Source organism: Tiliqua scincoides, chromosome 3 (assembly GCF_035046505.1).
Source record: "Tiliqua scincoides isolate rTilSci1 chromosome 3, rTilSci1.hap2, whole genome shotgun sequence".
Lineage (NCBI taxonomy): Eukaryota > Metazoa > Chordata > Lepidosauria > Squamata > Scincidae > Tiliqua > Tiliqua scincoides.
The window spans coordinates 126,081,061-126,108,149 of record NC_089823.1 but is presented as its reverse complement, the minus strand read 5'-3'; the positions used below and the strand labels follow the sequence as shown (position 1 = coordinate 126,108,149).

The 27,089-nt window shown below is 41.4% G+C and overlaps 1 protein-coding gene across 1 annotated transcript; it reads left to right on the top strand.

The window, feature by feature from the left end:
* The first annotated feature begins 559 nt into the window (after positions 1–559).
* Positions 560–26,584, top strand: SUGT1 (SGT1 homolog, MIS12 kinetochore complex assembly cochaperone). Its single transcript, XM_066620566.1, has 13 exons — positions 560–667; positions 760–805; positions 9,163–9,253; positions 10,178–10,247; positions 10,674–10,744; positions 11,858–11,911; positions 14,172–14,191; positions 15,272–15,306; positions 16,404–16,500; positions 17,248–17,355; positions 21,491–21,581; positions 24,210–24,397; positions 26,024–26,584. Exons 1-13 carry the CDS (start codon positions 636–638, stop codon positions 26,123–26,125), a joined length of 1,005 nt encoding a protein of 334 aa, XP_066476663.1. The 5' UTR covers positions 560–635; the 3' UTR covers positions 26,126–26,584.
* Positions 26,585–27,089: the final 505 nt, after the last annotated feature.

The following is a 27,089-nucleotide window of genomic DNA, read 5'->3' as shown; positions in this document are numbered from 1 at the left end:
ACTTACCTGAGAGTAAGCCCCATCGAACGCAAAAGGACTTACTTCTGAGTAGGCACCCACAGAATTGGGCTCTGAGGCTGCAATCCTAGCCACACTTTCCTGAGAGTAAGACCCATTGGTTATAATGGAACTTACTTCTGAGCAGACATGCATAGGATTGGGCTCTGAGGCTGCAATCCTGTCCACACTTTCCTGGGAGTAAGCCCATTGACTATAATGGGACGACTTCTGAGTAGACCTGCAGAGGATCGCGCCCTGAGGCTGCAGTCCTGTCCAGTTTCCTGAGAATGGAGAAATGTGTTTCTCAGAGCCCAGTCCTGCGCAGGTCTACTCAAGGGCAAGTTCCACTGGAGCGGATGGGGCTCACTCCCAGGAAAGCGAGGACAGGGTCGCAGCCCTGTCAAGCGCGTGTCTCCATTTCAAGGCGGCTCCCGCGTCCGCTGCGAGGGAGACCTGGAAAAAAAAAGCCTCGGGGAAACCCGCCGCGGCGCGCGGGGTGTCAGTCTGGCGAGTCAGTCTATGGCCTCGCGACGCTGCGGAGCGCGCGGGCGCTCGGATCGCGCGTCACCCGCTGCACGCCGCTGCGGAGGGAAACAAACTCTTGGCGCTCTAGAAGTTTCCTGGGCGGCGCTGCGATGGCGGAGGCTGCGGGGCCTTCCTCGGGACGGTGAGCTGCCTCCCCCCGACCCTGGGCGCGCGGGCCTCCGGGCCTCGCTCGGCTCCTCCCCACCCCCTCTCAGTCTCGTTCTTTCCCCGCAGGCTCTCGGAGGGCGACGTCGACCAGGACCCCGCGGGCGCAGTCCAGGTGAGCGCACCGGGGCTGCCTTCGGAGCGGTGGCGTAGCTGGAGGGGGGTGGTGCACTCAGCCTGGCGGGGGTGGGCGAGCGGCCCCTCCCTTCGGAGTCCTTCCCGGCTCCGTTTTCCCCCCCCCTCCGGGAAGGGCGCCGAAGGGAGGGGCCTCTCGTCCACTCCCCGCCAGACTGAGTGCACGCCCCCCTCCAGCTACGCCACCTTTTCAGAAGAGGCTGCAGAGGATGGACTCTTCAGTCCTAGCCACGCTTACCTGGGAGTAAGCCCCACTGACTATAATGGGTCTTGCTTCTGAGTAGATATGTGGAGGATGGAGCTGTCAGCCAGAAACAATGGGACTGCATGTGGTTGTGCTTCTTCCTCCTCTTCAGCTACAGGGAGTAGGGGTAGATCCAGGGGGGACCGTGGTGCATACCCCCAAAGTGACACCGGAGGGGAAGGGGCCTACCAGGATGGGAAGCAGCCCAAGCACAGTGAGAAGCCCAGGTCTGCCCTTCTGGAAGAGGCAATATCGACCCAGGTCTATCAAGCAGGTAGATCTGGGCTCTAGGCAGGAACCCAGATTCACCCACCCAAGCAAGCCCAGTTCATCCAAGAGCCCAGGTCTACACATCAAGGAGATCTGGGCTCCCTGTCCAGGCAGGGCCCCAGCTCTCTTGGCTACGGAGGCCAGAAGTTCAACTGGGAGCCCAGGTCTACCCAGCCAGTAGATCTTGGGTCTAAGTCCAGGCAGGACCCAGGAAACCTCCTCCTCCTCTTCAGCTACAGGGAGGAGGAGCAGATCCAGGGGGGGCAGTGGTGCATACCCCCAAAGTGACACCCAAAGTGAGGGGAAGGGGCCTACCAGGACGGCCTACCATGGAGGACATGAAGTTCAACCTAGAGCCCAGGTCTACCTGTCTGGTTGACCTGGGCTCTGGATTGGTAGTGCTCATGGTCCTCCCCAACCCAAACACTGGATCAGCCCCTGCAGGGAGCTCTTTTAAAAGACAGCCAGTAGCCACCCATCATGTTAAGTGTGTATTTGGCTTTTAGAAGTTTTTATGTTTTGGAGTACAAGATTAAGGACAGCAATTCCCAATCTTTAGGAGCCTTAAGGCCACTGAGGCCAAAAATTGGAATCATTGTGGACCACCTGCAGCTGTGAGCAGTCTGGTCTCTGTGCTCCCTGGTGGTCTGTCTCCCAAGCGCTCACCCATGAACTAACAAAGAGGATGGAGAATGGACCACCCACAGCCACAGCGGCTGTGGCTGCAAGTGGTGCATTCTTTGCCCTTTCTGGTGGTCCATGGGAGATTTCTTGCTCAGTGAGAGATAAGATTTTTATTGGCATATTGTTATTATCAACAGTATTTATATACTACTTTTAAATGAAAAATTCACAATGTAGTTTACAGAGTCAAACAATTAATGATGATGGATTTAAAAAAAGACAAAAAAAATGAAAAAAAGAAATTTTAAAAAAATGAACAGTCATAATCATCAGTTACCCTTCTGTTCACCATGAAATAGCAGAAAACCCAAAATTCCGTCCCTCTGGAACCCCAGAGACAAAGTTAGCAACCTTGTCCAAAGGCTTGGCTTCCGGTATGGAGAGAAGAGATGGGAGCTTAATTTAATCTTCCCAGCCCTGCTTTGGTTCAGCAATGGGGCTCTTCTTTTTTATGAAGAGCATGTCCCCCGAGACCTTGCAGACCACTTCTCGATCTCGCAGACCACCTGTGGTCCAGTTGGGACCCAGTGGTTTAGGGCCTGTGTTTACTTAAACCTTGGAGTGATGACATGATGGGGACTATAAGACTTGCAAACCGTAAATTGCAATTTTTATGGGTACATTGTTTTGTGTTAGTAAAAGTGAAAAATAATAGTAACAAAGATATTGTAGAATTGAAAAATTACAAAAAATTAACAAAATGAAGTAAAGAGTATGTGCTTGCAGCAAATTCTCATAATGTTTCATTCTGCAAATGTGTTCGGAAACTTGTAAGGGCATTTCTGAATATTGCTTAACTTTGTAGGTTAATGTTGGATCTGTGCTATTTGGTGTTGAGAATCTTTTCAGATTTGTGAAAAGATTTACCGTATTTTTCGCTCCGTAAGACGCACCTGACCACAAGACACACCTAGTTTTTAGAGGAGGAAAACAGGAAAAAAATATTCTGAACCAAATAGTGTAATAAAATATTTAATAAACTATAACAGAATAACATTTGAACCATGTAAAGTGAACAGCAGTCAACAGTGGCATTAAGAACCATTATCACTGTCATTAACAAATGGAGAGACTTAAAGGTTTGAGTACTCTAGTTTTCTGGAAACCCCAAGAAATCATCGCTAGAGTCAGAATTTATGAAGCTCACAAAAGCAGGTGCACACAAATAGGGGATCACATTATCTTTCTGCTACAATGATGTTCTGCTAAATTCCAATCCACTGGGCCTCGTGCCCGCTTAAGGCTGATCAGTCCCCCTTGTGCAACTCACCAGTGCAGAAAGCAAAAGTGAGTCCAGTTCTAGTCCACAGATACCAAGTAAATCAGTCCCATCAATCAGAGTTGCCAAATCAGAGTCCAGAGCCAATAAGCCAAATTACAGTCCAAGGTCAGGTTCCAGGTAGGTTAGTCAAATCCATCAGGGTATCCAAGTCCAATGACAATCCACAGATTCCAAATTCAATAAACCCAGTCAGTCTCCTCTCCAACCTGCACTCCTTTAAAACCCACAAACCCTTTCTAACTCAGGTACTCCTTATATCCCTGAGAGCCCTATTGCCTTCCAGTGGCTGCAGCTGTGCAGCACACTCTGCTGGATGCCCAGGCCTTACCCTTAAAGGGGCCACTGCTGACACCACATCTACCTCCTCGACTGTTCTTCCGTGATTCCAATACAAATGAACAAGTGGAAAGTCCAACCACAACTTGAATTCTCAAGACACAACAAACCTCTGGATTTATGGTGATTTACCTGGGGCTTGTGCAATAAGCAAACACTGGCATTCTGACCAAGGAGACAGTTTTTCCTTTGTGATGGGGGGGCTTACATTCAGATGCTGGATGAGGTGAGTGAAAGCGCCCCTTCCCTGCTGTGTGAGTGTGGGGGGGGCAGAGCATCTGTGTGTGTAAGAGAAGGGGGCAGCCTGTGTGTGTGAGAGAGGGGGGAAAGTGTTTGTGTTGCAGAGAAGTTGTGATGCTCCAGGCTTGGGGTGGGGGGAAAGAGAGACTGTGATGCTCCAGGCTTGGGGGGGGGGAAGAGTCTGTGATGCTCTAGGCTTGAGGGGGGGAAGCAAGAGTCTGTGATGCTCCAGGCTTGGGGGGGGGGAAGAGAGAAGCTGTGATGCTCCAGGCTTGGGGGGGGGAAGAGTCTGTGATGCTCTAGGCTTGGGGGAGAGCAAGAGTCTGTGATGCTCCAGGCTTGGGGGGGGGGAGAGAGAGAGGCTGTGATGCTCCAGGCTTGGGAGGGGGAGAGAGAGAGGCTGTGATGCTCCAGGCTTGGGGGGGGGAGAGAGGCTGTGATGCTCCAGGTTTGGGGGGCGGAAGAGAGAAGCTGTGATGCTCCAGGCTTGGGGGGAGAGAGGATGTGATGCTCCAGGCTTGGGGGGGGAGAGAGAGGCTTTCCTGGGAGTAAGCCCCCCTGACTCTAATGGGACTTCAGAGTAGGCATGCACAGGATTGGGCAGCGAGACTGCCACCCCACCCACGCTTTCCTGGGAGTGAGCCCCACTGATTCTGAGACTTACTTCTGAGTAGACACGCGGGCTTGGGCTCCCTCCAGTGCTGCCACAGTCCCGGCGGGCGCTGAGGGAATGCAGGAGCCCCCCAGCCAGCTCGGCCTCTGACTGCCCGAGCAGAGCAGAGCGAGCGGGCAGGGGGCGGGGTCAGGGCCGGGGCGGAGTTGTTTTTTTTTTTTGCAGTATTCGCTCCATAAGACGCACACACTTTCCCCCCCACTTTTTGGGGCGGAAAAAGTGCGTCTTATAGAGCGAAAAATACGGTACTTTACTACAACCTAAAACATGGAAGCTGCCTCTTATAGTTGTACCAAATAAGTCCATCTTCATGCACCTTTCAGTATCCTTGTATAAGAGAGGAAAGTGCTTCTGTACTCTTAAGCCTGGTATAGGACAGGTGTGTCAAAGTTTTTCGTACAGTGGGCCGGAATAGCATTATTGGCATCTGCTTAATGACATCACTCCTGGCACTGGGTAAGTGATAATCAGAAATAAGCACTTTGTTCTCCCCTAGGAACTCATTAATGAGTTCTGTCATGAATGCAAATGACAGAAGAGAAAATATGCAAATCTTGATCCACTATAAAGTAACTTCAAGTCAGCAACTTGATGATGGCTCAGAATGAAAATGCTGCTTTGTGATATATGGTGCAGCAACTGTCAGTATTGCTAGGGAAATATATTAGGAGTGGGCACTATGTTATGTTTTTACTCGTGCATGTGTCTGAAGGTGGTCCTTCAAGTTTTGTAAATTCAGTTCCTTAAACTGAACTATGAAATGATGGTGCGGCCACCATTGTATCTAGGATGCAGGATGCGTGTGCTGTCTCTACAGTGAGTCCATCATCCCTCATTTCCTGAATTCTGGGAGATGTTTGTTCGATACTCAGAAGAGATTGAATGAATGCATGAGAAACACCCTGTCAGAATACTCCCAATGGTGCAGTCTCAACTATGTTTAGTTGAGAGTTATGAAAGCAGCACCCAGAAAGTATTTCAGTCTCCTCAGTCCAGACGTTCTGTGTAACTATACCATTCTTCAATAGGAAAGATTTCAAATCTTTCCTATTGAATTCACAAATGCATTTCACAAATTCACAAATGCATTTGTTTAAGATTAAGTCTGGAACAGTGCTTCTGTCTATCCTTGTCTCATTCACAGTATCTCGCTGTTTTGCTCAAAAACTTTCCCTCCTCTTAAATACAAGCCTCTGATACCTCCCCCCCACCTTTCTGGGAAATCTTCATTAAGGAGGCATTCAGCAGTTATTAACGCCCAATCACAGTTAACATCCTTCTCCTCCTTTTCACCCCCTCCTTTCACCCCCTTAGCCTTTTCTCTGGCCCAAGCAGCTGATGGTGACTGGGTATGCTCCAAGCTGAGGCTCATATTATGGAGCCTTGCCACTCCATAGGCCACTCCTGCCATTTGTTTTATACCCCTGGTTTAGAAGATAGTCTTTTGGTAGATGCAGTATGTCGTGCAGAGGTGAGAAAAGGTTGTGCTAAAGTTCCCTCTTTTACACAGCTGTTAAATTCACTAGAGCAGTGGTTCCCAAACTTTTTAGTACTGGGATCCACTTTTTAAAATGGCACTCTATCAGATAGAGTCTATCAGGACCCACCTAGCTTTATTAGACTTTTAAAAAAGTTTCCCTTCCAGCTGCTTAAGCCTCTTTTTATCCTTTTTAGTATGATGGTTGTGGGAGGAAACTGGCTTCTGGCGTGTTTATTGAGCTCCATGTTCATTGGATTGGGATCATTTTGGTGACCTTGTGTTCCCCTCAGCCTGCCTTTCAAAGTGGACCAAGGCACAGTTGCTTACTCATGTGCTGCTGCTTTTGGTTTGCACAGGGCTCAATAAATTGTCCTTGTCATCTATCAGCTTGTCGGTTTTGTGACCCACTAAAAATTGGGGCCTGCACTAGAGACCTGTTCTCTCTCTCTCTGGTTATAGTCTCTGATAATATAAGAATTTTTGGATCTGCTGGGTTAGGCCAAAGGTCCAAGCTGAGCCACAGGTTGTAGTGGGGGGGGGGGGGGGGTGATACATGGATATGCATTAGTCCCATTCTACATCATCTTAATTAGCTGTCAGTATTCTTTTGGGTTGAATTTAAGGTGTTGGTTACAACCAAGATATTTGAAGGATAGCCTCTCCCCACATGAATCTGCTCACCCACTGTGATCATCAACTGGGACCCTGTTCCTGGGACCATAATTTCGTTCTAGATTTGGTGGGGAAACATAATGGCCCTGCTTCTATGGCCCAAGGGTTTGGGGACCCCCACTGAGGCCTCTGCAGGACTCCCCATTTGCAGGGGGCCATTCGTGTTGAGTCAAATCCGTGTATAAATAGGCTGGACCTGTATATGTTAACATGTAACCATGGAAATAGATAAAACTTAATTGCATGTATATTTTGGAAATATAACATTTAATATTAATTCTTATTTCTGCAGTGCAAGCGAATGATTAGCTTGGTTCCTGGTTGCTGTTCATGCTTCTCTCCCTCTTAATTTTTTGAGGTTTATTAGGACAAAAAAGTCATCCTCAATATATAGGCAAAGTTGTTGTCTTGACTACACAACTGCTTTTCTTTGATTAAATATTAATCACCCCCTTAGCCTTTTATAAGAGCTGAATAAGAACTGTTAGGCAAGCTGACTCTTCAACTTTTAGTTGTTGGATACCTTTGGAGTATGAGCAAAGAAGCTAATTTTAGAACATGTCTGTGTTTTTTTTTAAAAAACAGTAAAGCTCATCTGCCATTTGCAGGAGACAGAAGCAAACTTGTTGGTTTCCCAGTTGGAATGTGTTCCATTTGAATAAATGGAACATAGCATTCAAATAAAGCATTTATTTTGAAAGTTGAAAATCCATTCAGATTTGCTCTCATGCTTCTTTCTTCTCTCACTTGAAAAATAAAGGACTTCAGAGTAGTGCATGAAATTTCTCTATAAGGGTTCAGAAACAGCACATTGATAGCCAGTATCAAGGTGTTAAGACATGGTGTTATGAGAAAGCTGACTTGAGTTCACCAGCAGCTAAATTGCAGCATTTTGTGCTAGCTAAAGTTTCCAAACTGCCTTTAAAGGGAAAGTGAATTACAATAATCTAATTTGGAAGCCACCAAACCATGAATGATGTGGCTGCCTCTCTACCAGTAGTGGGCACAAAGCTAATAAAAAATATTTCTGTCTATAGAAGCTACCCAATTTCACAAGCAGTGCCAGCTCCAAAAAGTAGAACACTAAGATCACCTGAAGAGACATAGTGTGACTTTTTTTTTTTTAATAAGAAGAGAACAAAGTCAACACTGAGGGCTTTTGCTGCATCAGCACCTGCACCGCTTCCAGCAAAGAGACAAAGGCAAAATATCCAAGAAGCAGACTAGGCCCAAGTATAATAGCATCTAGGTTCCAAGAGCAGGTCTTCAGCAGTGCTTGGACTTACACCAGTCAGAATCCTAAGAGTTCTGTCTGATTGTGCATTAGTTTTCAAATATGTACTCTTTGAACATAAGTTGTTTTCAGAGTTTAAACAGTGGGTAAGTGATTGAAGGTCAGTTCTTCATTTGCCCAAGTGTTATGGCTATTGTTATCCTATGGTTTCATGGCTGTGCTGCTCTGGCAGTGCATGTAACAGACCATATCACCCGTCTTCACACATGGCTCATTGGCCTTGCCACCACTTGTGAGTTTGTGGTACTCCTTGTCATACCACAGGAGAGAGTCAGAATTCTATCAAATACATAAAACTGCACAACCTGAGCTGATACTCTTTGCAGGCATATGTTTTAGTACGTACGTAGTTGCCTAGCCACTATGATGGCTAGGCAAAAAAATAACAAAATGATGAACTTTAAACAAAAATTGAAATTCTTGAATTTAAGCTCTGTCAAATGTCACTTATCACTTCTCTGAAATCATGGAAGCCTTGCCTAGATATAAAATAGTAAGCCTTACTATTACTAATCAAGAAGTATAGGATTGTGCTGTTAGAATGCCTTTACTGTACAGCAGAGGGGTTGATACTGCTTTGCATCAGTAATACGATAGATTAGAGTGTGTACAGGTTGTTGCCAAATGCTGTTTTATTGTACTGAAGCAGAAAGGAAATGGTGGTGTTGGAATTACATTGTGCCATCCCAAATGCATTTTGGTAATCAAGCAGTCACCTCTGTTTCTGCAGTTCTTGTGTTGGGCTATAAAACTGTCATTTTGGTTAATCTACACGCTGAGCCATTTAATAATGAAGATCAATTTCTCTGCGTTTGTGATTAACCTTGAGAGAAATTAGAATGGCCATTTTGATTTGTGTAATACATTGATGTACCCATGGTCTAGGACAATTGGTAAACCTGTTACTTCCTCAAATAATGTTTTTTCCTAGCTATATTTCTTAAGTAAATCTCTCCTTGCTCTGAGATTTGAGTCGTGTGACTTTTTTCTTGGTTATAGGCAGCTGTCCTCTGAGTTGCAGAATTTTGCTTCTGGTGTAATTCTTCTCAAAGCAAAATTGTGCTAATTGATGCTGTTTGATTTGTCAAGCAAGACATTTCACTGTGGGCTATACTGGGATTTGTAGAAAATGTCATATTAAATTTTGTATTTGCACTTGCAGAAGCTGACAGCAGCCTTGGAACAGAAGCCAGATGATGCAGAGTATTACTGTCAACGAGCTTATGCTCACATTCTTCTGCAAAATTATCATGGTAACATTTCTTATTTGATGCTGTGAAAATGCTTTAAAATGCTAAACTATTTTAGTGTCAGTGATGATGTGAAATGTTTGGGTTTTTATTGCTGTTTTTAAACTGCTGATACCTGGACATGTTTCTTGTCTTAACTGTTTTTCTATCATTCCCACACTTTGACGTGAATAAGCCTTTTCGGAATAATTGGAACCAAGTGCAAGCTGTATTCAGAGCAGTAATACTTGATGGTTAACATTAAAAGCCTTTTATAGTTTTAAGTATCTGGGGGTTTTAGCACAAAATAGCAGTTGAGAAAAAAGCAATGAAGATTCTTGCAATGCCTGTACACGTGAATTTTATTAGCTTTCTTGTTTCATTAGTCTGTTTTGCTTATATCTTTCAAAAATATAACTCCTGCGACCACACACAAATTATGACCATACGATATTTTCATTTGTGTTGCTCTTTCCTCTGACCTAGACATGTTTACTTCAGAGTAACGATCATTGATGTCAAAAGAACTGTGGGCCAATTGTAACTGATAGAAACCTATCAGAAACCTATCAGAAATGCCGTGTTACACAAATAGAGCCTTTAGAGGGAGAACAAATTGTTCAGTAATTATTTCTTCTTTAAAGGTGTTAACAGGACAACTAATCTGAAAGTAATTTAGTCATTATTATCAGAACTTAAATTTTGAAGCTAATAATATTGTTACCATTTCAGTCTAGCTGAGATATAGTAAATTCAGGTGTGGGTTTTGCTTATTTTCCTAGAACAATTGTATGTGCTTTGATACAGTGATGACATCTAAGATCAGCTGTCCTTTCTAGTGTGAGGAAAGGTGTTTGAAATATTCACTAAGGCAGAATTGTTGTGTTTCTGGTTTGCTCCCAGATGTAGAAAAGTATAGTTTTTAAGATTAAGAATTGTTTTTTGCAGATGCCATTACAGATGCAAAGAAGTCCCTAGCACTTGATCCAAATAATGCTGTAGCCTTTCTCAGACAGGGGTAAGTAGCTGCTTTGCTAATCAAATGCAATTGGTTTTAATTATGTTGTTTGTCAAGATATGGAATATTACTGTGTACCTACCTATTAATTTTTGTAACAACAAAGTACAATTCTAAATCCTTGATTGCTGGTCAGGGGTTAAGTAGGTTTAAGCATTCTTTTAATTATTCAATGTAACAGTGATCAAATTCCATAAAACTTCGATTGTGTTGATACATCAATAGGAGTAAATTGTGGGACTGTGTTCCACATTCTAATATTGTTGAACAGAGGTTCAGCATAGCCAAGCTAAAAAGGTTTGCAGAGACCTTATTTTTGAGTTCTTTTCTCTGCTCAAATGTTATATAAAGTCAAGAAGATATTTACTGATAACTTCTGAATTTATTAGAAGAGCTTATTGTCATGCTTTCCTTTTATATTATCAGAATCGGTGAATACCATATGAAAAATTATACTTCTGCACTGAAGTCTTTCAGTGAGGGACAAAAACAGGATAGTAAGTATGAACTTGCATATTTAACTTAAAAATACACATAACCATGTTAATTGAAGACAAAGGGGTTGATTCATCCTAGTCAGAGCACAGAACCTGTGCTAAAATGAAATGTACCGACAGGTTTACAATACCTAGTACAACAAAATGCTTGAAGTTGTTAAATACATTGGTAAATACTTGTCGGAGAAGAATCTGATGTTCTGAAAAAGAGGGGAATGGGTTTGATGGGCTCCAGTATGTCTTTTGTGCTTACCTAAACACTTTTTGCATTGCTTTTTGCATTTCAGGTTGTAAAACTTAGAGTACATTTAGAATGCATGTTGGGAGGTAGAGATTGCAGGACTGTCCCAAGCTCCAACTGCTCATGTGATAGTGCTATTGCCTCATCGGCACGCAAAGCATGCCTGACCACAGCACTCCTTGTCTTCCCTGCCAACTTCAAAGGGGCACAAGTAGAGTGACAGGTGCTACTGGCAGTATCTGTCTCTCTTCCTGAGCCCTCTGCAAAAGCCTCTAAGGATCGGATTGGGGAGTGCGTCAGACGAAGTTGAACACAACAGAAAAGCCCCAAGGTCTAGTTAGTCTTTAAGCTGGACTGTCACATGCAGACATAATTTGATTAGCCTTCACTAGATACAAGACAGATTTTGCTGTATACCAAGAGCTACTTGATCAAATTATGTCTGTAAAAAACCTCCTGGACTCTACTTGTTTTTTTATAAACAAAGACACGCTGTGTTTATTCTATAAGTATTTCAATATTTTTAACCATTGCTAGCATCCAACTGTTGTGCAGTTGTGCAAGCACTACTTAGGACAGAAGTGCAAGTTATCTTTTTCTCCTTCTAGGGCAGCTCCCAAAAACTAGAGAGAGTTTGTACTTGTGTTATCATGCAAGTGATATTTAGAAAAAAATATCAAGTTTGTGTTGGTCAAGAGTAGGCAATTTCTTTGTCCTAAAAGATGTATTTTTTTTATTCTCTTCCAACAGTAAAAGCTTGAAACCTATGTTCAAAATTAGTTTGGCACTTTGTCACAATTTTAATTGTTGTGCATTTTGTAACAGCAAGATGTCAACATGAATAAACTTCTTTTTGTGTGTTTGACTGCTAGATGCAGATACAACTCTTGCTATTTGGATTAAAAGATGTGAAGAAGCTATCAACTGTAAGCAGTGGTTTACTTATTTTGCATTCTTAAGTGTAATAGCATAACAAATGCTTTTAGTAAAATCTCAATCCTGCAGTCCTAATCTGCCCTTTTTCTATACCCTAGTAACCCCTTCACCCTCCATTTAATTTTCATGTCCATTCATCAGTCTGGGGTTTATCAAGTAGAACCAACATTTGTATTGTGTCAGGCTTCCCTTGAAGCGGGTTTCCCTGGGGAAAAACATGGTACTTTAGAAAACATCCTGGTTTTAGAAGCTACAGATGGCTCAGCAGATCCTGGAGCCATTTCAGCACTTGTTTTCTATGTATATCTAGTAGTTGTTGCTACTGGGGTAAGATGTCTCTCTCCTTTCTATGCTGTTTAACGAACTTGGAAAGTTTATACCTACATCTCTCAGAGAATATGCAATCTATTGTGAGCTCTGTAGAATAATTTTATATGTAAGAAAAATAATATTTGCATTCTGCCTCTTGTCATAAAAGGATCTTAAGACAACTAACAGTAAGAGGGAGGACTGGACCCCTCAAAAACTCACTGTGACCAGATTGCTAGGCTTACAAAGTTATTGTGTATTTGTACACACACAGAGTTCAATAAAAGAAAATGTTCACTGTCTGTGTGTCTTCTCTGGCCATTATTATTATTCATTTCATGTCATGACTATTTCTAAAAATAATTTTGTCATGGTGTGGCACCAAAAATTTATGGATCGCGGGTGCCAAATGACCGTCATACGCCATTGGTTCTACCCCTCATGTTTTTTAACTTCTTAATACAGGTGCTGGAGGGGGGCGGCCTATGTATATCACCAATATGCACATGGCACACAACTCTTAATTCTCGCATCATTGGCCAAAGATGCAGTGGGGAAAATGTAAAGATAAAAAAATCATCAAGAGATCAGACATTTAATGAGGATAAACAAGGTGAAGTGACTGAATAAGAGTAAAGTCCCTTTTTGGGAGAAGGGCGGGATAAAAATAAAGTTTTATTATTATTATAAAGTAGCAGATATTTGCTACTAATTTGATAGTGAAAATCTGCTCACCTTTTCCTGGAAAAACAAGAATTTGCTTTTTTCCGTAATGATCATTAGTTAATATACATCTCAGACAGCACTAAAATTGTATACTTATGTCTGGGGTCCAAAGAACTGCTTAGGCTTGCATTAGTCAAGTGAAATATTTTTGGTTTTTTTTCTTTTATTAGTTTACCCACTTGTCCTATTACAAACTGCTTTTGGGGGGTCCTGCACAATGTTGTATGAGGGCAGGAGCTGTTCAAGAAAAACAAGCCTTAAGGCTCCTGGGGTTAGGGTCACAGAACAATATTCATAGTTCCTGGCCTCTCTAATCTGTCAAGGCACAGAGGAGCAAGGACCCCTGAAAAGAGCACCTCCAGCCAAACAGATCCAGGGTACAATGTGAAATCTCAAGAACAAGTGGTATCAGAAATGTTATCCAAGGTTTGTAGAATATTACAAGTAGTTATGAATGTGACTTAAGAGGATAGGTAGGTCCTAAATAAACTCTGATCTTCTTTCCCAGAAGACAAACTATCAGTAATAGATAAGAACTTTTTTCCAGCATTTTTTTCAGCATTATTCATCCAAGCAAGAACTGCAAGTGGCACTAAACTCATTAGATGTGTTTGGTTATCTAAAATAAGCAGTCCACAAAGCTTTTTAAAAACAAAACATAGGATCATGGCTTTGGGATGCTGTTGAGACACTGTATATTTCTTCAAAAGCCACAGTAAGGGTATTAATTCAGTTGCTTTTGCATTGAGCCAAGAAGGAAGTTGAAGGGCCATCTATTTCTCTTGCTCTGTACACAAACTTAAAAGCAATTACAGATCTTATGGGATTTTTCATCTTGAATAATGAAGGGTGCAATCCTAACCCCTTATGTCAGTGCTTTGCAGCACTGGCATAGTGGTTCCAGTGGGACATGTGCTGCATCCTGCAGTTGGGTGTCACTCACAGAGGCCTCCTCAAAGTAAGGGAATGTTTGTTCCCTTACCTCGAAGCTTCATTGCCCTTATGTCAGTGCTTGAAAGCACTGACATAAGCACTGACATAAGGGGTTAGGATTGCACCAGAAGTTTGTTAACTCATGCATTGGTAAAAGTAGAAAAGCTGGAGAAGATTTGTTCTTGTAAAAAAATTCTATATTGTTTTTTTATATGGCTAATTCTGATCATACTCTTTTTAAATACACTTTGTCTGAAAATGCAATTTGTTTTTGTCTTACAGCAGGATCGCAGACAGAAGTGGTAAGGCCTCTCCTAATTAATAAACATGCTGTTTCTAAAGTACAATTCTTCTCAGAATTGTATGGTAACCTTTAGAAATGGCTTTTCTTCAGTCCAGATATAAACTGAATGTTCTTGTAAAGCATGTAATATTTATTTCCCTTAAAACTGAACTTAGAATGTAAATCTTTAAAAGATTTGTGTATTGATGCAAAACTTTACTTTAAAAAATAGTCTAGGATAGGGTGTGTGTACTAGAGTAGTATAGTGCCACCCATACTGGCAATAGTCTAGTGAAGTGCTTGACTCTCCAGAAACAGTTTTGGGGGAGAAGAGTATAGATTGGGGAAGCTGCCAGCTTAAGCAGTAAAATGTGGATGTAGCAGAATGGGTTTATTTCCATTTTACTGTACTGCCAGCTGTAATACTGAGAGAGAAGTGGCAGGCTTGAGTGGCCTGCCTAGTAAGCTGCTTAACCAACTCCTGTCCTGAGTGGGTTAACCTCTCTTCCCCACTAAATCAGCATGCTATGTAACTAATCTTCAACCTGAGCATGGAGTGGGGTTACCTTGCTCTTACCCACATGTTTGGGGGGGGGGAGAATTCCTTTTCTCTTTTAGGAAAGGGAAAGAGAGATTACTCTTTGTTGTACTGACTGGGAATCTTCCATCCTGCTGGAAGAAAGCTACTACTGGGTGCTGTGTACTGAGTAGGTGAGAGGGAGAAAGCATGCTATACTAGCTGTCTCCTTCCTCCCACAATCTCAGACAGGTAAATATTGGGGTGCTGCTGTCCACGGGATGATATAGCTGGCAAGCACACCAGTTCTACCTTGGTACTTGACCCATGGACCGGATCATACTCGGTTAATATCTGCCTGGTTCAAAGTGCTTGCCTGTATTCCAGAAATCTTAAAAGTTTTGTAAGCGTAAGCCTCTTTATTAAGGCATTTTTTGTCTTCATTTCTTGCATGAAGAACTTTACAGATAACTTAGAAATTCAGTCTTGCCCTTTAGAGTGTGAAAATGTAATTATGCTTGGTTTAAACGTGATGTACTTTGTTCTATCTTTTCAATATCTTTCATTATAATGGATGATCAGATTTCACAGCACCAGTTACGACCATCTAAGATCAGGTAAGATTTTTAAAAATAATTTTTCTCTAACAAAATTTAGGAAAAATCTAAATACTAAGAGTGCGTAGAAGAGTTCATACCATCTCAATAAATAACCTCTCTCATCATGTCCACTCTTCCAACTCAACTTGCTAAAAATGTCATGTTCCCTTAAATGACTCCTCCCGTTTTCCTTTGGTGCGTCAATCTAATGTATTTGAAATATTTACATATGTTTATTCCAATCTTTGAAACAATATGGGTCATTATGGTATGAAAGCTTCAAAGTCCAATTCTATGCATGCCTACCCAGAATTCAATTTCAACAACCTTTAATGGCATAATAAAAGTTATTACGGCATACATAAATAAACGACAGAGATACAAAACAACAAATAAAATAAAATAAAGCAGAAACGACGCCACAGGCAAATGCTCGGCCAAATTCAGAGCTACCCAACACTGTTAAAGGTAAGGACTTTTGCTAGAAACTTGGCCACTAGAGTCATAATTTCGTGCAAAAAGTCGTGTAAAAGGAACGCAACAAGAAGGTGAGGGGGGTCAGAATAACTTGAAAGAATAGGGCCCAAGATAGAACAGCGAAGTTTACTGAGCACAGGGCAAACACAAAGAAGATGGGTAACAGTATCAGGCTCAATACCACACCAGTTACAGCGCCTTTGATTGAAGGGAACCCGGGAGTAGCGGCCAATCAACACCACTGAGGGGAAAATATTGAACCGGGCTAACATAAAAGCCCTCCTCTGGAGAGGATTCACAAGGCGCTGGAAATAGGAATGCCCATTAGCAATCCTACCCAGAATTAAGTCCTGTTATAGTTAGTGGTGCTTACTCCCAGGTAAATGTGGTACAGCTGTGGCCTCAGTGTGGTTTCTGGTTTTTTTTGCCATTAAAGTAGGAGAAGTTGGTGATGAATTGCTCCAAGAAAAAAGAAAAGTCTTGTACAATTCAGAATTTGAACCGTGCGTTTATATTTTGTTGTATTGTGATCTTTTGTTTTGCTGCTGTAAGCTGCTTTGACTACTTCTTTAGAAAAGCGACATGTACATCCATGAATAATTGGAATATTAATAGAAAATAAAATTTATTTTTTAAAGGCATGACTGGTATCAGACAGAATCACATGTAATTGTTACTATTATGATCAAGAATGCGAAGAAGGAAGATATAAGCTTACAGTTTTCAGAGAAAGAGGTAATATATCCAGTTTGTTGGCAGAGTGCTCACCTAGATTCTAAGTGAGTGTGTGTTTGTGTGTGTGTGTGTGTGTGTGTGTGTTTTGAAAGGAAATTTAATTGACGTGTAGCATAGCTTCCAAGTATATTTAGGATTACAACCCAAGATAGTCCACAAATGTTTGGCCAAGGGTAGGCGTGGAGGATCAAATTGGTTTTATTGAATGTTGCTGTATATACAGTCTGATATTTATATTATCTTGGAAGAGGTCTTGGCTTTAATTGCTGGCACCCCAGTCTTTGATGATTGATTGTGAATACACATGCTTCTGTAGTTGGACTAGAGTTTTGGACAATCAAGTCAAATATTTATTGTTGCGCTTGTACATCTTATTGGTATGAAAAAATGCAACAAAAGGAAAAGAAGTTTTGACTTTGAGTTTTAAATATTTATTACTTTTAGTAACTTTCTATAGTTATGCAATTCTTTATACCTAAAGAGTGCATTTGCTCCAAGCTGACATAACAGGCTTTCTACTTTGTGACTAAGAAGATTAATGGTCTGTTTATTTTCTAGCACGTTTTGAATTTGTGGCAGAATAATGCAGAATAAATTGTGCCATTCGAAATTCCTGTCTTACACTTTACATTTCATTAGAAGTTCCCAGTCAAGTGTCTTTGACTTAATTTTCCATGGAATATAAAGTAGACACTAGGAGATCTACCACTTATATATGTAAACCATTTCTATTTTATATCTTAACAGCTAAGTGTATTGGTGAGACTTTCATCAGATGAAGACTACAACCTGAAACTTCATCTTCTTCATTCTATTGTTCCAGAACAAAGTACATTCAGAGTACTTTCCACTAAGGTAATGTTTAATGAACCAATTTTGCCAAATCTAATTTTTATTGCTTCTGATTGTTATTATACCCTTTTTATTTTCAACTCTTAGCTGGCAAAAAGTGGTGGTACAGTGGGCCCTTCCTTATCCATGGGTTCAGACCCACAGATTTGGCTCAATGCGAGTACCAAGCCTGCATCTGGAGGGCCTCAAGGACCTCCTTGACATGACTGGAAGTGCCTTCTGGTTGTGTTCTGGAAGCATTCTGAAGCACAGGAGGATCACTTGCGGCCTCTCTGTACTTCAGAATGCCTCCCGGATGCTTCAGAGAGGCACTTACTCTTTCCAGCGTCCCATTCCCCCCCAAACGGATGGGCAGCCCAATCCTGAGCTTCCAGAGCCTGCTGGAGCAGCGGTGCCAAAGTGGCTACCGCTGTATCCAATAGGTGCTGGGAAGCCATCAGGAGTCTCCTTGGGGGGAAGGAGACTTTCGCTCTTTTCTCTGGGGGAAGCCCTGCACCCCACAGTGGGACTCCTCAAGTCTACGCCAGCTATTTTGCTAGCACAGACTTGAGAAATTCTGTGTCAAGCTTCTGGCCCAAGGATACCCAGGGTCCACTATATATATAAAATACATAGTAAGATATGTGGCTAATAGGACCTTAAAGACACAATTGCTTTTTCTCCCAAACTCAGTAAAAAGGCTGCTTGTTGTTATTAATATTTTCAGGAAGTGAATTCTTAGTTGGCATTTGCTGGAATGCAAGTAACCTTGAATTTGTAATCATCTTATCATCATCTGTTGCCTTACCTTGGTTTACTCACCTCTGTTCAGCACTGTGCTGCCAAAATCATCCCCCTCTTTCATCATTCTGACAACATGACATCCCACCTACACTAGCTTCCTGTCCATTCCAGCCCTTGTATTATTGTCCTTTCCTTCAAAATCTTGCACTTCTTTACTCTCGCATCTTCCAACTCTTACAGCTTTACCTGCATCCTTGGCTTCTCCATCCTCAGTCATCTGAATGAAACTTCCTTACCAAAATAATGAATAGTTTTATTTTCTTTGGTCACAGCTGGCTCCTTATTTGTATGACTTTGTGATACATTCACACACACAACCCCCACACCAGACTAGCAAAGTACACTTTTTGTTGTGGTGAATGTTAAAGCTTACAAATGCTAGAATGCTGTGTTTTGTACTCAGTGCCCATTTTCTGTGCTTGTGTGTGGTGACGGCATAATTGATTGTACCTTGGTGATGGCTGAACTGACCAGTTGCGTAAAATCAGAAATAAGTAAAGGTTAATATCTAACAGTTTTAGGAAGGCAGGATGAGCATTACTCTTCCATAATGAGTTATCAAATCAAATGAGCTTCAAAAACATGAGCTTTAAAAGCAAAAGAAGGGAGAGAACAGTTTCAGCATTGCATGAAGTTGTGGGTGGCAGGGGAGTGAAATACTGCAGGAATAATTTTAGGAAGTGTGTTTAATGTGTATTGCCATTGAATAAAGTTGATTCAACTAACCTCAAATATAGAATTTCCTTACTTTGTACAGGTTCACATTAGCATAGATTGAAATATCAGACATTTTCAGTTTTAAGATGAGAGTTAAAGTCAGTACAGTTCTTCCATGGTCTGTCCCTTTGTTATTGGGTTGGGAAGAAGTTCATCCAGGCAGAAATTCAGGAGGGAGAGGGTTTTCCAGTCACTGGTTTGCAATGCACCTGATGGACTTTTTGTAAACAAGGCCCAGTGCCAGAAAAGGCATAACTTTTATTTTGGTTATTGTCTCTTGCAAAGTATCATTAGTAATTTTGTGGAAATTTTTTTTCCACTAGAGGGTGCTAAAATGTAATGTTTGTGTGCTGTTCCCTGGATTCCATTTAATAGTAGCTTGCTGAAAAATAATATGAGGTCTTAGTTCAGTAGTTTTACTACTATGACATCATAATTGTTTGTATACATTGTGTGTGTTTCAAAATTATTGCAATGTAGGAATAGAAACTCAATATTCTTTTGTTAGAGGCCTCATTCCTTTTTTTAAAAGAAAATTATGTACACAGTCATAGCTATCTATGTATAGTTCTAAAAATGGAAATTAGAAATTCAACAGCACAATCTTGTGCATGTCTACAAGATGCAGAAGTAAGTCCTACTCAGTTTTATAGTACTCTCTCCCAGGTCAATGTGTGTAGGATTAGCAGCCTAAATTACTTTGAATGTTGTCTCACAATTTAGGTATGTTCTTTCAAACAGCTTTTACTTAAGTCAAAAGTATGACATGACTTTATGATGCTAGTCAGAACTTCATAATCTGATAATCAAAAGGTAGCATTTAGTTTAGCCACATTATTTTTCTGAAGTATTATGTATTTGACTTGCTGGCAAATCAATTAATTCAGTCACCTTACTCAACTGCAGTAGCATAGTTAGTGAGATGTTAGGAGAATGACAAGCACAAGTCTTTAGCTGGCAGCTCCCTCTTTCCCTTTGTCCCACCAAGTGTTGATTAGGAACCTTTTTCCCTGTTTGCAGCACATCATTGTTCAACATTTCATACAAGTTCGGCAAGCTGTGGTTTGCTACTAATGAGAAAATGAAGCTTCTAAACCCCTCCCCTCGTTTGGGGAGAAAAGGATGCCAGTTCACATAATACTAGTTAATGTCATAACTGCAGACATGGTTAACCTTTCTTAACCATGGCTTTAATATGTTGTCTGAACTGAGCCTATGTGCCACAGCAGTGAAAACTATTTTGTATGTAAAAGCATGTAACCTCAGTGCAGTCCCGTTAACTTCGGAGTCAATTCCATTAAGTTCAGTGGGTCTTCACTCTTAAAAATGTGTGTAGGATTGCAGCCTTATTTTCTTTTGATCAGTTTGTTCCCCCAGGCTGAGGCCAACATGGGCAATGTCTGGAGTACCATTAGTCTTAGTTTGATCAAAGGTTGAGTAAGTGTATACTTCACAGTTTGAGCAGCCTTGGTTTAGCCTGTCAATTTTACAAATTTTAAAAATTGTAAAATTTACATGCAGCAAGAGAAGAGCCGGATTAAATCTCCCACTGTACATGTGTGCCTAAATTATTGCAGGGATAAATACTTTTAGGATTTGACTGTAATTCTAATTAAAAAAAAAAATTCTTACTCCTGCCTGCTTAGATGTTTAAACTAGAAGTTCTGATTCAGAATGTGGTATTCAAGCAGTTTCTTATAAGATGCTCTGTAAGGTTAGTTTACAAAGGTGTCATTGTTCTTAGGGCTAAAGGGATCCCTGGGTTATCCTGGCTTTGAGTGGAACTGTGAATTGACTTCAGTGCAACTCTCTGCCAGAACAAATTTGTGCATAATACTGAGCAGGCTATGCTTCAGAGTGGTGGAACTCTGTTTAGAACAATATATACAGTCTTTTAGTTTGCCATGAAATAAGAAATATGGCAGCTCCCTGAATGTGACTAAAAAAAAACAGAACTAGTGGATCCTTTGACTGTTTTCAGAATTGCAAATTAAAAATTATTCAGACATACTTGGAGAGAAACAAATGGGCTAGATAACTTTTTAAATAGCATATTGACTTGGGCACCCCTCAGCACTGAAGCCTGTTACTAGAGGTGAGAAATGGGTGCCCACTGTCATAGCTACTCTTTGCTTCTCTGCAGATACACCTGTGCACACTAATGCTCAAAGCCCTTGTAGTGTTTGACACCCCCCAGCAGCTTATCTTAGAGTGAGGAAGTAAATAGTTCTTTTCCCAAGATCAATTGCATATGCACAGTTCTCCTTCCATGATAAAGAATTGCAGATGGCAGCAGGCCACTTGCATGAAGTTAACCTACAACCCTATATATCCTGAATTTGCTCAGGAACTCAGGGTGCCTTTGCCTTAGCAGGGCATTACAGATAAAAGTGAAGCAGGCCACTCTGACATGATCAGTGTGAACCATTTGATGTCACTAGGAATTTTGAGAGTGTCCCATGGGGTGAACATTTGTCTGACTGCATAAAAAAACATTGATGCATAGTGAGACTTGCCAATATATTAGATGATGCAATATGAATATTACTATTATTTGAGCTGTTTTTCTTTATTTTTCTACAACTACCTTTATGGGGCTGGTGGAATGCATTAAAATATTGTGTTTTGTGCCCCATAGATTGAAATAAAAATGAAGAAACCAGAGGCTTTACAGTGGGAGAAACTGGAGGTACATGGAGGTGGTTCTAAGCTAAAACAGCCTGCACCAGGTTTGTGGTAGTGGTCAATCATAAGCGGTATAGAATCAACCCTTGACATTGTTTCTTTGAGCCCTTTGTTAGAGTTATTACTGGGATCACGCTTGGTCTTTGATGTCCTTGTGTTTTCACAAGAGCTGATGTAGTGTATTGGCTGCAGATACAGAACCTCCCCAGTTAAAATCTTCTCTCTGCTGTGAATTTCTCAGTTGTAAGATCCGCAATCCAAACTTTGCTTAGAGAACCTATGCCCACTTTAAACCAATTAACTCCCCTGTGTTCCCCAACAATGGCCCTAGTTCTGCACTGCTGGACCCCACCACCAGGGTAGCTCGCATGTTCAACCTGCAGAGGTCCTCCTTCCTCCTCTGTCCTTCCAGCAGCTTCTCCAGCCACTATAGCAACACCTTGGTCCCCAGCAGGGCTTGGGTGTGGCAGCCACACACCAGTCTCCAGCAGTTTCCAAAGTCCATTCACCCATCTGTCAGTTAGTTCATCAGCCATTAGTTCCTCAGTCCATCAGTTCAGTTCCTTCCTCCAGCTTTCCTCCTTCTACTACCAGTCAAACACTCCTGTCATCAGGTGCTGCTTTTATCTTTTAATGACCTGGTTGCCTCTAGTGGCTACAAGTGTGCATCATACCACTGTTAGTTAGAGCCCTGGGATTAACACTATGCTTGCCTGCCTGAGCAAGGAGCTACTGTTGACATCATACCCTATCTCAGCCATTTTCAACTACTGCGCTGTGGTACACTGGTCTGCCACAGATGGTGTGCCATGGGAATTTGGGAGAGGATCATTTGTTAGTAGGGCCACTGGGGGATGAGAGCCCCTGCTGTCAGTGCGATGTGCCTTGTCAATGGTCAAACAACTTATGGTGTGCCTTGGCAATTTTAGCACCTTGTCAGTGTGCCATGAGATGAAAAAGGTTGAAAATCACTCCCCTATCTCCTCGAGAGATCTTGTGCTTTCCATTACATCTTAGGCAAGCCCCTTTCTCTCTCAAGCTCAGTTCCTAGCTGCATTTTGGAAATAATATGAGCAGCTTGGTTGTAGGATTACATCAAGGTAATAACACTTGAAGTGCTTTGCCTACTCGGGAAGTGCTGTTACGTACTGTTGTTTTATTTGTTATGCACCATATTGCAGTTGTGCTACTGATATCCCAGTTGTAATGTAGTAAGGAATGGACACAACTGTGAAAGAGAATTGGATTCTTTTGGCATAGTATAGAATGCAGATTTGAAACTTGGTGGCTGGGTTGTATTTCATGTTCTTAGGTTTCCTCTCCTGGGCTATTTTTTGGGTGGTTTTTGTCTTGTAAAGTATCAGACAGTTCAGAACCTTCGCTTGATGGTTGTATCTTGTCCACATTTCTGTTTTCCTATACTGCTCATTTTGTACAAGCAGAAACGTTTTTGCAAAAAACGTTGGAAAACTTTCTAATATATCTATTGTAAGATAGATATAGATATATGGAATGGAAAGCAACTTCTTCCTTTAATTACTATTGCTGCTTTCAGACATTCCTTCACACTAGAATAACTGAACTGCATCTTCTGATCCAAAATTTCAGTTACCTGTAGAATATGAACACATTTAATTTTCTGGTTGGAGCAGCCATTCTAGTGGCTAGTTCTAGTCACTAGGTTTAATGGCTAGTGGCTAGGTCTAGTGGCTAGCCACTAGTTCTAGTGGCTGCACAAAACCTATTCCCACTCTCCTATATGATCCCTGGAAGAGGAAGAAAATGTACAGTTGTCCTGAATCTTATACAATCTTATGTTCTGAGGTTGGATTGTAAAGCCAAAATTACGTATAGTCATAACTTCTTTAAATCCTACAAATATGTACTGTCTCTTTAAGAACTAAAAGCACAGTACAAGAGATATGTGGAAACTGAGGGAATAGCAACTTCATTTACTCATTTCAGGCTCTTTCTGGTACCAAAAGTGCAGAATTATTTGCACTATTTAAATTGTTTTTCACTGATTTTTTTTTGGAAGGCAAGCCCATATACTTGAATTCGTGCAAGTAAATTAAGCACAAGATGTGGACCAACTGTATACCTTGATAGATTTTAATGTGTGGTTCTTTTTTTTTTTTATAGTTAGCAATATCGCAATATCTAAAATTTTGTAACTTCCCAATCATCCAAAATACAATATTTTCTGTCCTTTTATTTTAAAGTTTACTGAGCTTTATGTCTTAGTTTCTTCAGATTTAAGCAATATGATCGCTTTTGCCTCATATACCAGTTTTGGAATCACTGTTTTCAGGTGTAATTATAACACACCTCTGCTTTCCAGAAGTCCAGCTTCTGCTAGATTCTTTTTTCTATTTTGCCTACGTGTTTGGTGTTCTGTGAATTACAGCTATATAGAACATTGCCTGCAGCTGATTGGAAATGCCATACTCACGCATGTTCATTAATTAGCTTGGTTTTTCTTCCCCAAGTCAGTTTTTTTCTTAATATGGTAAATTTTGCCTCTAAGCCTGGTTTATTAAACTACTTACATTCTCTGACTTAAATTAGCAAGTAGCAGAACATTTGGAAAAAAGGACTATACAGTCATTCCCTATATTACTGTCTGTCTTATGCAATCTTTTCATATTTCTTAAGTTTAATTTATTTTCCAGTTTCAGATTCCATGCACTTATATCCATCATCGTCTCATTATACAAGGAATTGGGACAAACTGGTGGTTGAGATCAAAGAAGAAGAGAAGAATGAAAAGTTGGAGGGAGATGCAGCTTTAAACAAACTCTTCCAGCAGATATATTCAGATGGTACAGATGAAGTAAAACGTGCCATGAATAAGTCTTTTGTAAGATATCTGCCTTATTTTAGCTACTTTTTATTTGTGAATTTCTGAGTAATACTGAATTTATAATGATGGGCTGTGTGACAGCTTCACAGTATCCTAATTCATTTGTCAGATAAACCTGTGAAGAGCTGATTGTATAGCTGTGACAGAATTCATGAAGACTTGTGTTTCAGGCTTTCAGGACACAACAAACACACGTATCTTGGAATGGCAAAACTGAATGGAAATGGTATTGTAGTAATGAGTGCTGTGCAACTAGGATTTTGAAAGCTAGTATAATGGGATTGTAAATGCTTTTGGTTCATATAATCCAAATATCAGAGGTTACACAGTCATTGTTTATGCTACCATCTGTTGTCAGCTTTTACACATTTGGGTTTTTCAGAAGTGTTGCTTTCTTTTTGATCTCAACATTCTGCCCATTAACTAAAACTAAATCATACTTTACAAGAGGAAAAATTTTTTTTAATTCTTTAAATTCAATATATGTTTAAAAAGGCTATAATAACATCCAAGGCTATAATGTCTGAGGTGCTTGTTCCTAATCTCTTTCCTCTGGGCAGATAAGTATAGTTCATGTTAAAATATCTAGAAAGAAAATAACAGAACATTTAGAGCCCAATCCTGGGCTTGGCACCGCAGCTTCATACTGCCGCGTACTGTCGCAAATGTGTTGTAAGGCACGTTTGCGAGCCTCACTGCTGGGTTACTGCCCATGTTAGCCCAGCACCGGCTGGTGCTGGGCTAGTGCTGGGTGGGCGCCCAGCCTCCGCCGCTCGCCGGTCTCACGGACCGCCGAGTCACAGCACAGTAAGCGGGGGCGGGAAGGAGGTGTTCCAAGGAGGGGGGAGGCCAGCAAAGCCTGCTTTGTGGATAGTCCTAAAAGGGTATTTTAGCGTGTTATATGCTACTGTACTATTCTTTAGGTAGAAAGGCCTGATGCTTAATCTTGGATATACAGGGGTCCCCATATCTGTGGACCCTGAACCCGCAGTTTCACTTAACTGCAGTTCAAATCAGCAGGGCCCCTGTACCCCTCCCCACGTGCCCCCTTTGGACTGCCCATGGCTGCTGTGGGCCTCATAATGGCCAAAAAGGCACAAAAAAGTGACTTTTAGTTTTATTGTAAAACCAGTTGTGTTTTTGTTTTTTTGGGGGGCCATTTTGGCAGTTCTGAGGCCTGCAGCTGCCGCAAGTGGTCTCACATGGCGTCTGCAGGCCTGAGAGAGCCTCTGGAGGTGAGGGGAGCCCAGCTGCCCTTGCATCCAGAGTGTGGGGGATCATCCCCTGATATCCGTGGTTTCAGTTCACTTGGGGGGGGTGTGTTCCTGAACAGACTCCCCTGTGGATACCAAGCACACCCATATTGTGAGTAAAGAGCCCTTTATATGTTAGTGAATCAACCATATTTTGTCCATGCAATTGTTTTAAAATTGTTTATGGGGGATTAAAAAAAAATACTTCGATTGAAAGAAGAGGAAGTGAGAAACTACCCCATAATCAGTGTGTGTGTGGTGGTGGTGTTCTCCTGCCCACAGGAGAGCTTTTCTGTAAAAGAGCTTTGGATTCCTACTACTTTCTTATAATTGACAACTAAATGTGCATATGTGCTTCTTTCTCTTGCAGATGGAGTCTGGTGGGACAGTTTTGAGCACAAACTGGTCAGATGTGGGTAAAAGGAAAGTAGAAGTCAATCCTCCAGATGACATGGAATGGAAAAAATTCTAACGTTCATGTGCCACTCTGTGCTGCCCATATTTGTGTATTTACCATTGTATGTGGACACAGCATTCTTGGAGCTGAAGCACTGAATGTTTGTTTGGAGATTTTTCCTGTCTTCATATCTTTACATGCTTTAGGCTTTCCTTTATCTGCAGGTTTTAGAAGTGTAATCAGGAATTGAAACCTCTTCTCATCACTACTGTCCATGAAGGATGTTTTGGAGATAGGCTGAACCTAGTCATAGTACTAGTCATTCTGCTGTCTTGCTTGGTTGTGTATTTGGGGAATTTGCAAGACCTTTAATGGACTACTTAGGATTATTGCCTTATTAATGCACACAATTCCTGTCAAATAACTTATTTGCTCTGGTGATTTTGGGGTAAATACACTTTTCTGCTGCAGTGTTAAGATTTGTTTGCTGTTTACTCTGCATACAAATAAATCTGTATATAACTTTTACATAAAGGAGTAGAACTCATTCTTTTGTCAAATGGAAACAACTGTAAGAAGCAAATCATTTCTAGAACTGTGTTGCTTGTTACCTTTTGCATGATAAGGGAGCTTTTAATTCCTTCCTATTTATTGTAAAAACACTATATATTGTCATGTAGCTGTTGTAATTTAACCTATATGTGTTTAAAACTATGTATAGAAATAAACAGATTAAGGGTCCAATCCTCTCCAACTTTCCAGCACTGATGCAGCCCCAAGGTAAAGGGAATGTTTGTTCCCTTACCATGAAGCGGCCTCCATTCTCTCCCCATCAGGATTTAGTGCATGTCCTGTTGACACGGTTACATTGGCACTGGGAAGTTGGATAGGATTGGCCCCTAAGAGGTTCAAATGTCACACAGAGCCATGGTTTATTTTAAACAAGCTAGGTTTGGTGCCTGGAAAAGTTGCCAATCCTGTTTTTTCCTTCTCATACTGATTTGTTTTGACTCTGTTTGTACTACCTATACGCCCATGA

Excerpts from the sequence above, each read along its gene's own strand:
- SUGT1 (XM_066620566.1), top strand. The coding sequence starts at position 636 with ATGGCGGAGGCTGCGGGGCCTTCCTCGGGACG. Across the intron at positions 10,248-10,673 it reads GTAGCCTTTCTCAGACAGGG|AATCGGTGAATACCATATGA; the intron begins GTAAGTAGCTGC and ends TTATATTATCAG. Across the intron at positions 24,398-26,023 it reads GTGCCATGAATAAGTCTTTT|ATGGAGTCTGGTGGGACAGT; the intron begins GTAAGATATCTG and ends TTTCTCTTGCAG.